Here is a 12,703-nt window from a genome sequence, read left to right as displayed (position 1 = left end):
AGAGGACTGCATCCTGAGTCTTCCCAGAGTCACAGAGCCAGGTCACCAAGCAGGGCCACTCCCCTGCCTTCCTTTACATAAAGGGGCAGAATTGAGGCAGAGAAGGGAACGTGCCTTGCGGAGGCCCCAGAGCTGCCCTGCTCAGCCAAGGTGAGCTGATGGTAGGCATGTGCTCTCATTACATGCACAGAAACACATTCAGACATACGTGTGGGCACACATGCAGACTCAGACACACATGACACCCTCCCCGTCCCTGCCGTGTGGCTGCCTCCAGCTACCTCCTCTTGGCTGAGGATGAAACAGGCAAAAAGAGATCCTGGGGCATGGACAGTAGCTGAGCCCTTCTGTGACCTCTCAGTCAGGGGATGGCCAGGGGGAGGAGCCCCGTCCACATACCCACCTCTCTGAAGGACCCAGGCAAGCTGCAGAGCTTGTAGGCTGCATAGATGGGCACCATTGCCATGGAGGACGTGGCGATGGCCCAGCCCAGTGTGTTGGCCCAGTCCGGGAAGATGTAGGCACCGTAGTGGGGGGGCCTGAAGGTCACGATGCTGACCACGACTACGAACTGAAACCAATGGACATGGGTCAGGCAGCATGTCCAGGGAGGGCCTTAGAGTCTGGCTCTGCACACGCCAGAATCCAGCCAGGCCAGGTGCCATCCTGCCTCGGGACAACATCCTCCTCAGACAAGGCCTCTTCCCTCCCACCCTGTTCTATCCTATCCTGTCCTGTTCTAGCCTTTGTTGAAATCAGAGCACGACAGAGTGGGATGGCACCACCCAGTCACTGACTCGATGACACAGTTGTGCCCCACGCAGCCCCCAGGGCAGTCTGTGCTGGGTCTCTGTAAACTCAGAGCCACCACCAGGTCATGGTGGTGACCTGCTTCAAATGTGGGGGGTGGTGCTTACGGGGACAGGTTTTCATTCTCTAGAGCAGTGTTTTCAACCTTTTGTATCTGACAGCAAACTTCCACCCACACTTAAATTATGCTGATCAAAAAGAAGAATAAAAGAGTGTACTTACTGTGCTTTGAACTTCTTTTGAAAATAATTTAATTAATCATCTTTAAAAGTTTTCATGACACACCTAAGATGCTCTCACAGTACAGTAGGTGCCACAGCACACCAGCTGAAAATCACTGCTCTAGAGGGTTCTCCTGATGCAGGTGCTCATGACCTCATGTGCTCATCCATTCAGCAGGTGTGCAGGGGTCCCCAGGTGCCACCTGTGCGCCCGACCTGTGTGTCCTGTGTGCCTACATGTACTTGTCCTGTGCATCTAACGTGTGTGCCCTGTATATCTAACGTGTGTGCCCTGTATATCTAACGTGTGTGTCCTGTGTGTCTAAAGTGTGTACTCTGTGTGTCTGCCATGTACGTCCTGTGTGTCTAACGTGTGTGCCCTGTGGGTCTAACGTGTGTCCTGTGTATCTAACTTGTGTGTCCTGTATATCTAACGTGTATGCCCTGTATATCTAACGTGTGTGCCCTGTATATCTAACGTGTGTGTCCTGTGTGTCTAAAGTGTGTACTCTGTGTGTCTGCCATGTACGTCCTGTGTGTCTAACGTGTGTGCCCTGTGGGTCTAACGTGTGTCCTGTGTATCTAATGTGTGTGTCCTGTATATCTAACGTGTATGCCCTGTATATCTAACGTGTGTGCCCTGTATATCTAATGTGTGTGTCCTGTGTGTCTAAAGTGTGTACTCTGTGTGTCTGCCATGTACGTCCTGTGTGTCTAACGTGTGTGCCCTGTGTGTCTAACATGTGTCCTGTGTATCTAACATGTGTCCTGTGTGTCTAACGTGTGTGTCCTGTGTGTCTGCCATGTAGTCATGTGAGTCTAACGTGTGTGTCCTGTGTGTCTAACGTGTGTGTTCTGTGTGTCTAACATGTGTCCTGTGTATCTAACGTGTGTGTCCTGTGTGTCTAACGTGTGTATCCTGTGTGCCTGCCATGTACATCCTGTGTGTCTAACGTGTGTATCCTGTGTGCCTGCCATGTACATCCTGTGTGTCTAACGTGTGTATCCTGTGTGCCTGCCATGTACATCCTGTGTGTCTAATGTGTGTGTCCTGTGTGCCTGCCATGTACATCCTGTGTGTCTAATGTGTGTGTCCTGTGTGCCTGCCATGTACATCCTGTGTGTCTAACGTGTGTGTCCTGTGTGTCTAACGTGTGTATCCTGTGTGCCTGCCATGTATATCCTGTGTATCTAACGTGTGTGTCCTGTGTGCCTGCCATGTACATCCTGTGTGTCTAACGTGTGTGTCCTGTGTGCCTGCCATGTACATCCTGTGTGTCTAATGTGTGTGTCCTGTGTGCCTGCCATGTGTGTCCTGTATGTCTAACGTGTGTGTCCTGTGTGTCTAATGCGTGTGTCCTATGTGTCTAACGTGTGTATCCTGTGTGCCTGCCATGTATATCCTGTGTATCTAACGTGTGTATCCTGTGTGTCTGCCATGTACGTCCTGTGTGTCTAACGTGTGTGTCCTGTGTGTCTAACGTGTGCGTCCTGTGTGCCTGCCATGTATGTCCTGTGTGTGTAACGTGTGTGTCCTGTGTGTCTAACATGTGTGTCCTGTGTGCCTGCCATGTACATCCTGTGTGTCTAACGTGTGTGTCCTGTGTGTCTAACGTGTGTGTCCTGTGTGCCTGCCATGTACATCCTGTGTGTCTAACGTGTGTATCCTGTGTGCCTGCTATGTACATCCTGTGTATCTAACGTGTGTGTCCTGTGTGCCTGCCATGTACGTCCTGTGTGTCTAACGTGTGTGTCCTGTGTGCCTACATGTTTTGTGTGTCTACATATGACTGCATGCCTAAACGTGTGCTTCATACCTACACATGTGCTACGTATCTACACGTGTGCTGCATACCTACACAGGTACTGCATACCTGGGCAAGACAGGCCCGTCCTGAGAAGACAAAGGAAGCTCTACTAGATGTGGTTATAAGGTGGCGTAAATACAAATTTTTACTCATTGTCAACTTTTCTGAATCTCAGAGAAGCTCAACATTCACACACTCCATCTTAACAGGCGTATTTGCACACACATCTCTTACACTAGCCTCGACCTCCTCTTGGCATGTTGCTTCGCATGGACTCCTGGCCTGGGGCAGTGAGAGCAGGTCAGGCCATGGGAAGGAAGGGCCCAGGCTCCCCCACAAGCAGAGTGCGAGGCCTGGAGCACCTCAGACTGGGCCGTCGTCAGCTGTTTGGTGCTTTCACATACAGTAGAAGCTGCACAGCTGCCCACCTGCCTGCACTGACCACGTCCTCATGCTGACCTGACTCCCGTAGACCAGACATGCATCACATGTGCGTGTCAGCACAGCGGGCCTCCTTCCTTATGGTGACCACCTCTGTGTGTGGACCGGTTTGCTGTAGTCCTTTGGGTGGTCACCCTATAGCAGTTCTTAGTATTTTACTAAGCTACATCTCCCCAGATATGTACATTTTGAATATATGGCATGTTGGTTTTGTTGTAATGTATTTTCTTGCACCGTTCATCTTCTTAATAGACTTCACATATCTTAGAAAGACCTGTCTGCCACGGCCATGACCTGCCACATGAGTTGATTATTACCTGGTATGATCTACCTTTCGGAGTGCTGTGGTGTACCCAGCCACAAAACAAAGTCACAGGCCTGGGTCTGTGCTGGGCTGTGATCAAAAGCCACACACCAGAGGGGACAGCAATGTCAAGGACACAGGATAATGTGGAAATCATTTTTCTGCTGAAGTCTAAACTTAGTAGGAAATGGGCTCTAAAATTAAAGGTAAGGTGATATAAAGTGATGACACTGCTGTGTTTTTATCAAGGTGGCAGGTTTTATCTAAAACGCCACAAAGCATATTTCGGCTCAAAGATTTAGGCTGGTCACCGGCAGAATGTATCACCCCCGAGATTGCAGGTCACTCCTGGGTGTTAAGGGGCTGCACGCTAACCTGCAGGGGCCCAGACTCAAGACTGAGCAGCAAGAAGAGAGAGCTCTCGAGTCAGATGGGGGAGGCAGAGGCCAAGTTTGATTTCCTTGCTCCCCCGCCCCCGACTGCTCAGTGATGAGCCTTCAGTGGGAGCTGCAGCTGCGATCCAGGCTGGGGACACTCAATGCACAGTCACACTGCACGGCCCAGCTCTATGTTACCATGATTTCCTCAAGGTACTGGTTGTTTCTCTGGCACCTTCCAGGTCCTCCAGGATAGGCCCTTTCTCTCATCTCTTTCTGACACCCCAGGAGCCTGCACTCAGGTGCTCAAACCCCTCCTGCTTTGTGTTCATAGCAAGGGTTCTTCACACACACAGCACCTGTGGGCCTGAGCCACCTGCCCCTTTCTGGGTGTGGCCCTGCTGGCTGTGGACTCTGGGAAGGTGCTCATGTCTGTGAGCAGCCCACAAGACTCTTCAGGCATGGCGAGGCCTACCATGTCTGCCTGAGGCCACTTGTCCAGGCCAGATAGTTTGGCTTTGCGAGCCACCTTGGTCTCTGCAGCAGCCACAGATAGGCAGGGTGGGAAAGGGGGTGGCCATGTCCCTGCAAAACTCTGTAAGGACAGACATCCAGGGACTTGGCTTGGGGGCCCTGATTTGCTGACCCCAGATGACAAAAGCCAGGCAGCCTCTGGGTACAGCAGAGGAGCTAGCCTCAGGGGAGGGACCTGAAGGAGCATGGGACAGACGCTGGGTCATGCTTGTTTTCGGGGTTGCTAATACCTGCCATCCCTGATCCTGCTGTCCTGGAAGGTATAAATTCCATCCAGTATCACAGCAGAAGTGGGTAACTACCTGCATCACTCTGGCCTCCCTCAGACACAGAGGTATGGCCCAAGCGCAGCCCTCACGTGACCTCAATGGGGGCCCAGGGCCACCGGGGGCCACCTGGGAGACTTTCTCATGGTGCCAGAGAGGAAGGTGGGCGACCCCTTCAGGAGACCAGAGATGACTTTAGGTCTCTTCCAGGCTGAGTCCTGAGGCCTTGCTGGTTCCGGCTGTGGTGACCCTGCCTTGCTGTGACCTCCCATGCATTCACTTCCCCAGGGGTCCACCCTCATGGTCCCTTACCAGAAGGAAGCAGGGGCTGACCAGCTTCCAGCACAGCCGCCAGTACAGGCTAGGCCGCTGCCCCGTCATCTGCTTGATGTCATCGCTGAACTGCCTGACACCTGTGGGAGAAGCAGCAGGGCAGGCCGGTCAGAGCAGCACATCCCACGTGCCAGACACGGGCCAGGGTCCTCAATGACCCTAGGGCTCCCCCATATGCCCTAAGCCCCCTCTAGACCCTTGGTGCCTCCTGACTAGCAGGACCCCACAAGCTTACTCACCCATGACGTCCAGGGGGCCTATGGCTGAGTGGCCTCCCTGCCCACCCCTGCCTCATGTTCTCCCTGACCCCCACCACTGTCCCCGACACCCCTCTGCAATCAGTATTTTTTTTTTTAACTTTAAAAAAAACCACTGTAAGATCCACATAACACAGATTGCCCGGCTGAGCCACTTTTACGTGCGTAGCTCTATGGCATTGAGTGTGTCACGCTGCTGTGTGGCCATCAGCACTGTGATCTCCAGAACTGTCCATCCTGCCCAGCCAGAACCCTGTTCCCATGAGATATGCCCCTCTCCCCCGTCCCCCAGCACTCTCCATTCCAGCTTCTGCCTGTGGGAATCTGAGGACACATGAGACCTGCGGGTGGAACCACACTGCCTATCACTCCGTGCCTGCCTTATCTCACTTAACATAACGTCCTCAAGGTCCACCTGTGTTGTAGCTTGTGTCAGAATGTCTTGCCCTTTTTAAGGCTGAATAATATTCTATTGTATGTATACAATCATTGCTTTTTTCTTCTTATGAAAAGCTACTTCTAGAACCCTAAGGAACTCTTTCTCTCCATAAAGCAAGCAGCAGCCCTGGTGCTCCACTTCAGAAGTGGTTTCTCAGTCAGTGGTATCTTCTGACTTCTTTTAGGGCTTGCCCATAAAGATTGCAAAAGTGATTTCTCCCCCAGATCCAGCCTTGTCTATGACCAGAAAGATGCCTGCACCCAGAGAGCCCTCTGCACACCCTGGTGCCGATGGTGCCGTCAGCAGGACTCTGGGCACTGAGAGATTGGATGGGGAGTGGTATGGAATGGGCAGGGGCGAGGCAGCACAGGGGAGCCTGGCTGAGGCCCCTGCCCCCTGTGCTCCCTGCAGGGACCCTGCAGGCACAGAGCCCCTGCATCATCTGACGCAGTCTCATCAGCAGCAAAGATTTTGTTCCATTTGGATGAAAGGGGCAGAAACTTATGTTTGGAGAAGTAACTCAGACCTCAGTCTTTTGAGGCTCTAGAATGGCAGGGCCAGCTGCTCCAACTTTGGTCATTCCACAGGTCAAGGTGGGGGGATGTGTTTCAGGTACTTTCTCCTTTCTCTGTGAGGTTCTGTTTTTTTTTTTTTTTTGGTGAGGTGGATGAAGATTTGAATTTAAAGTGATAGCAATGCATTGACTCTTTTGACACTTCCCTTTTCTGTAGAAAAGAATAGACACAGTAGAACCTCTCTAAGCTGACTACTGCCCTACACTGACCTCCTTCTTATACTGACTTCCTCCCTACACTGACCACCTCCCTGCACTGACCGCCTCCTTGCACTGACCACCTACCTGCACTGACCGCCTCCTTACACTGATTGCCTCCCTACACTGACTGCCTCTCTACACTGACTGCCTCCCTGCCCTGACTGCCTTCTTACATTGATCACCTCCCTGCACTGACCACCTCCTTACGCTGACCACCTCCCTGCACTGACTGCCTGCCTACACTGACCATCTCCCTGCACTGACCACCTCCCTGCACTGACTGCCTCCCTACACTGACCATCTCCCTGCACTGACCACCTCCTTACACCAACCATCTCCTTACACTGACTACCTCTCTGCTGCACTGACCACCTCCCTACACTGACCACCTCTTTAAGTTGACCGGACGCTCACCACCTGTACATATCAGGACAGTAGGCCTAGTTCCTTACACTGACCACCTCTGCATGATGACCAGTTTCTTATAGTCCCTTGGGTGGTCAACCTATGGAGAGTCTCCTGCACTTGAAAAAATGTTCTTGGAATATGAGCTGTTTGTCAGGTTGAGACCCCCAGAGCCAGGGTGTTTTCCCCAGGTTATAAATTCCACAGCTCAGAGGTAGAGAGAGTGGCCCCCATGAATTCAGGACAGCTGGCCTATATTCCTCTGGGACTGGGGTTTGTGTCCCTTCTGCTGGCTACACGTGTTCATAGAGGAACCGCTCACCCTCAGACATATCATGTGAGCTGAGCCAGCACAGTGACCCATTTACAGAAGAGAAAACTGAGAGAAATTGAGGTATGACAACTGGCTAGGTCAGCACCTAGCCAGTGAGAGGGAAGACTTGGAGTTCCCATTGTTGTCTAAAGTATGCTGGGATGTCCCAGGACACAACAACTAATACCCATAGTAGTGGCAGCAGGTGGCCTGTGACCCCGGCCTCTGAGGGCTCACAGTCTCGTAAGTGGAGAGGCCAGTGGGCTGGTGGGCTGGGATGCTGGTCAGCTTGCATATCCATGACGGCACCTTGGAGCCACGACTCTCAGGGCACAATACCTGAGCCAGCAGCTTCTCTGACACGGCCCCAGGAGGGACAGGCTCATGGGTCTCTCCAGTGCAGGGGAGGCCATAGCATCTCAGCCACTGTGCAAACCTTTGACCCCCTTGCAGGCTAAAATGTGCCTCTTAAGAGGTGGGTTTGCCAGAGAGAGAGAGCTGCATGGCCACAGAGCAAGAGGATCCAGCCTGCTTGGTCCTTCCGTGGACTTACCATAGAACCAGGCCACCCCAATGGCTTCGATGAGCACCCCAAAGAGGATGGACGTGCCAGCCGCGAAGTGGTCCAGGAGTGTGAAGACATAGATGCCACCCTGGAGAGAGAGACATTGCTGGACTGCATGGAGACTCCATGGAGGGCTCTGCCCAGCAGACACAGCTGCCTTACTCTCCGTGAAGTGTGGTTTGAGTTGCTAAATGTCAATCCATCCACGTATGCAAAGCAGAAGCGAATCCCTCTTCCCCAGGGCTCTAGGTGCCATTAGACACACAGCAGCAGCCAAATGCCTCCCTCGGAGGGGAGGTGGCCCAGACCCCAGGCTCTGTCCCCTCCCAGCTCCCCAAGGCTCTGCACCCTCTCAGACCCCAGAGGCTCTATGTCCTCCCAGTCTCCTATGCCGGCCTCCAGTCCCCTAGCCCACAAATCCCAGGGACATGGTTTTAGCCCTGGGCTCCTGAGGAGCTGTCCTGGTGCTGAAGTAACTCTGAGCCCAAGCTCCAGATGGGCTTGGCCACCTTGTTGCAAGCCATTTTCTGAGGGGGGGGGAAGGTGCATAGTTTTCTAGAAATGCTTGGCCAGGCCACTGCGTTGTGGACTGGTGAGCTCAGGTAGCGACACGTACGTTAGTGACGCAGAACAGGGAGAGGAGGAAGGTTGCCAGGACGATGAAGAGCGTGAAGAGCTCCCGGTGTCTGTGCAGCAGCTGGAACTCGTCGACGAGCCCGGTGATCACTGACTCCATTCCGCCCATCTGCAGGACATAGCAAGGGACAGCAGCTGGGCTCCTGTCCCGGCTGCATATCAGGACCACTGCCTGTGTCCCCAGAGCCTGTAGGCGGTTGGGGCAACTGCACTGCTGCCCCAGAGAGGGAACAGGTGGGCTGACCCAGACCCTAGAAGGGGCCCTTGAGCGGGGGTTGGCTTGAGTCCTGTGTGGCTCTGCACCAAGCCGTGAGGTTTGAGGCCATTGCCAAGCATCCTGGGGTCTGCCCAGCCCTGGGAGGTGCCCCACAGAGCAGGCTGAGAGTGACTCTGACTGCCAGGGGCAGGGCTGGCCATGGGTGACTCACGGCACTGTCGATGCCCAGGGTCAGAAGCATGATGAAGAAAACCACAGCCCAGGCTGAGGACAGCGGCAGTGTGGCGATGGCCTCTGGATAGATGACGAAGATCAGCCCTGGACCTGAAACAGGACACAGCCACTTGCCTTGGTGCCCACTGTGCCCCGCCCCACCCACTGCCTCCATTAGGGGCTGTGCCGGGGTGGGCTTCCCTGCAGTCCCCCTCCTTCTCTCCTGCCAGCGTGGTAAACACAGGCCCAGAGTTGCCCCAGATCACATGCGTCCATGTGGGCTGTGCAGGTGCTGGGAGGAGGGGCCGGCCTGGCATCCAGGCTGCCCTGTCCTTCATCGCAGGTGACGCCCGCCGACACTGCTAGCTGGTTTCCCCAGGGTATATCATGAGAGATACCCACATGTGGCAACGCACTGACCACTCTGCCTGTAGATTGTCTCCAGGACCAGCCATACATCATGCGCACGTTCTTGACCTCTGCATTCAGGCTAAAAGGAAAACCAGCCCCTCTTGCCTCCCCCACCCTGAGGTCACCCTGGGCTTCCTTTCCAACCAGTGGTTGGCAGTGAGTGTGTGGTCCCATCACCCACCGCCCTGCCCTGGGCCCTGGAAGCCCCAATTGCTGGAGTCTCCAGGGACTCGGAGGGGCCACACATCCTGACTGAGACAATGCCTGAGACAGCAGGGGCCCAGTGGAGGCTTAAAAGAGACTCTGCTGCCCCTTTACCCCAACACACTGCAGGCACACGGGCTGAAGGGTAGCGCTGATGAGCGGTCCATGACCAGGCTCACCTGGGATCTACATAAGACCAGAGGTGCAGGGCACAGGCATGGGGGCGGGGGATGGGAAGTAGCCACACAGACAGACGACATACAATTTAGTTTCAAAGGATAGCAAAGTGAAAACATCCCCATGGGCAGTGATAAGAGAGCTTCCTCAGCTCCCCTGTGGGACGCGCACCCTCTCACTAATGGCCTGCGCTGAGTCTGCCTGCGGAGATGCAACTGTCACCATCTCTGTCTGCATCCAGCCCACACGAACCGGCACTCACCAAACTTTAAAGATAAAACAAAGACCAGAGCAGAGTCCATCTCCCACAAATCTTGCACAGGTTGTACTGTTAGCACTGATCCAGGTCAGACATGGGGTCTCCCCAGTACCCCAGATGCCCATTGGCCAGGTGCAGTTTTTGACTTGTGGGGGCAGGCTGGTTTGAGATGCCCCCAGGTTTATATGCCATAAGCCACCAACCCAGGAAGATATTCATCAGCTCAGCTGAACGTAATGTCAATATTCTTGCCTTTCATTTCTGTACCTGAGTTAACATTTCACCCTGTTTTCTGGAGAATTAGGGCTATAAATGACATTTACTTTGCTTGTCATGAAATGCATAGAAGACATTCAACTTTATTTTCAGGGGTTAATAGAGGTTTTTGCACGCTATTGCTATTTATCATAATAAAGGGCAAAAAGAATGTGAAATTGCATAAATGCAGCAATGAGCAAATTTCACTGTGCTATATTCATTTGCATTCTGTTACCTTTCTCGCCTTTATTGAATTTTCTTCCTAGAGGACAGGGCACAGACTTACAAAATGTGCTCTGAGCTGCAAGGCCGGCCCCTTCTTCCTGCTGCAGGCTCGGAGGGGCCTTTGGGTCCCCATGCCTGCTTCTTACTTGCAGAGTGAGAACCGAGCGCCCAGCTTTCCAAGGACCCAGGGCAGCAATGGAGGCTGACTGTGGCCTCGTGCCTTCAGGCGGAGCTGGGCTTTTGCTGCTGCCCCTGCACCCAATCCAGGCACAGCTATGGTGGGCAATGACAACCACATTCAACAGGGGCTATTCTGAGCAGCAATCGTTGCCTGCAAAAGTAGCTCCCAGGAGGGGCATCCAGAGGAAGCCAGGAGGGGACACAGGATGGAGAGTCAGTCTCCTGCAGGTGAGGGGCTCCCTGGCAGGTAGGACACCACACGATCTCAGGGGACCCTGGAGTTCTGGGATGACCCAATTTAGGGCTGCCAATGCCACAACTTTCCACCCACAGTGCCCTGGGGCCCTCGCCCCCAGCCCCTGCCTCCTGGTTCTCTCCTGCCTGATGCACTCCCCGCAGAGGTGGAGGCTTCCTCTCTTGTCACCTGCACCTGCCCAAGCCCCATGCCCTCTGCAGTCCCTCGGCCTCATGTAGGCCAGGAGGGCAGGTGGGAACACCCTGTGCCGGAGACCTTGAGGGCGTCTCCAATTATTACCCAAAGCCCAGGTCAGTATGCCACAGTCTCTGTACTTTCATCGGGAAGAAGCTTTGAACAGATTAACTGCTGCTGTCAAAAGGAACCAGCTTCTTGTTAGAGGGCCATACTGAAGCCCAGAGCTTTCCAGTCCTGCCCTCACATGTTGTCTGGACCAGCTTGGCCCATCCCTTCCCTGCACTGTACATCCCTCCGCACTGCAGGCACACATCAAAGGCACGTAGGGAGCAGGCTGAGGGACAAAGGCTCCAATTCAGGTGCATTTGGGCTCAAGGCTCCCCTGGCCATGTTGGCTCAGGGTAGGGTCCTGACAGGGGCAGGGCAGGGAGGGCACTGGGGTTGCCTGGATCCCTACTGCACAGGGCTGGCTGGCAGCACTGGGCATGCACAGGCCATCGTGCAGGCCAGTAGCTCTGCGGGCAGCCTGGCCTGGTATGCTGCCCTGCAGGATGAGGGCAGCATACCAGACGCTGTCCAGAGCCTGGTGGCCAGCACCACGGGCAGGGTGTGGTAGGAGAGGCTCACCATCTTTGGCCACATCCCCGATGGGTACACTATGCTTCTGCGCCATATACCCCAGGAAAGAGAAGACCACAAAGCCAGAGGAGAAGCTCGTCAGGGAATTGATGGAGGTGGTGACAAGCGCGTCTCTGCAAGAACAAGACAGGCTGTTCCCATGCCCAGTCGAGCTGCCACAGCTGCAATTTCCCAGTTATTATTCCTAATTTGCTGTGTCTGGAGGGTGGAGAGGGCTTTGCAGGGCGCCTTCCTCTGGCAGCCTGCAGCGCCTGTCCTTGGGTCACCCTGGACCCCGTTGAGCTACCCGAGGCCTCTGGGTACCAGAGGGCAAAGGGAGGGCAGAACAGAGGCCCCCAGCCTGCCCTGTTGGCCCTGTATTGGGTGCTCACCGCCTTGCTGGAGGCTGCCAGGCAGAGCACCTGTAACCAACAGGAGCACATGTCTCCCAGGATCACCCTAGAAACCCTGACTCAGGGGGACTTGTGGGGCCCCAGACGTTGCGTTTCTCCAGAGCTTCCCAAGTCTGAGAGATCCAAAGGCTTGGGGTTAGTGAGGGTGGAGCCAGGAAGGCCTGGTGGCCAAGAGACCAGCACCCTCCTCCTCCTCCTGGGTGACCTCGAGGTCCATTGCTGCAGTGGAGGGACCATGTACTTTGTGTGCAGAGCTCCCAGGCCCAGGTGGGCACAGGGCAGGCTCCAGGCAGGGCTGTCTGGGGCCCTCCCTGTGGTGGTCTGACTGGACATTTTCTGTGCATAGTCTTTGAACTTTTTCTGTGTTTTTACTCTCATCATGTGAGAGAAAGTGCACACAAAGCCATAAAGGTCAAAGAAATTAGGCCCCAGATTAAATTATGTTTCTATTTTCAGGAGGATTTTTGGTCCAGCCTGTGGCTTCAGGGGCCAGCTAGTGGCAATGGCCATCAGGGCATGCGGAGCCCTGAGTAAGAGAGGATGGGGCAGTGGGCAGAAGGGCTGTGTCCTCGCAGAGGGAGGGGCCAGCTGCAGTGTGTAGTGACTCTGGG

At 54.3% G+C, this 12,703-nt stretch overlaps 1 protein-coding gene across 3 annotated transcripts in view; it reads right to left on the bottom strand.

Annotated features, from left to right (window-relative positions):
- Window positions 1–12,703, bottom strand: part of SLC6A3 (solute carrier family 6 member 3) — a 34,221-nt gene that overhangs the window by 3,713 nt on the left and 17,805 nt on the right. For all 3 annotated transcript variants that reach the window (XM_053593411.1, XM_053593398.1, XM_053593407.1), the window contains exons 8-13: window positions 11,689–11,813; window positions 8,913–9,025; window positions 8,465–8,593; window positions 7,837–7,936; window positions 5,074–5,174; window positions 404–571 (exon numbers count right to left, since the gene is read on the bottom strand). In XM_053593411.1, coding sequence (XP_053449386.1) covers window positions 404–571; window positions 5,074–5,174; window positions 7,837–7,936; window positions 8,465–8,593; window positions 8,913–9,025; window positions 11,689–11,813 — 736 coding nt within the window. The remainder of the gene's footprint in view (window positions 1–403; window positions 572–5,073; window positions 5,175–7,836; window positions 7,937–8,464; window positions 8,594–8,912; window positions 9,026–11,688; window positions 11,814–12,703) is intronic.

The sequence above is a fragment of the Nycticebus coucang genome, chromosome 1, assembly GCF_027406575.1.
Source record: "Nycticebus coucang isolate mNycCou1 chromosome 1, mNycCou1.pri, whole genome shotgun sequence".
NCBI lineage: Eukaryota > Metazoa > Chordata > Mammalia > Primates > Lorisidae > Nycticebus > Nycticebus coucang.
The sequence above is the reverse complement of the archived record's forward strand: the minus strand, read 5'-3'. Positions and strand labels throughout refer to the sequence as shown.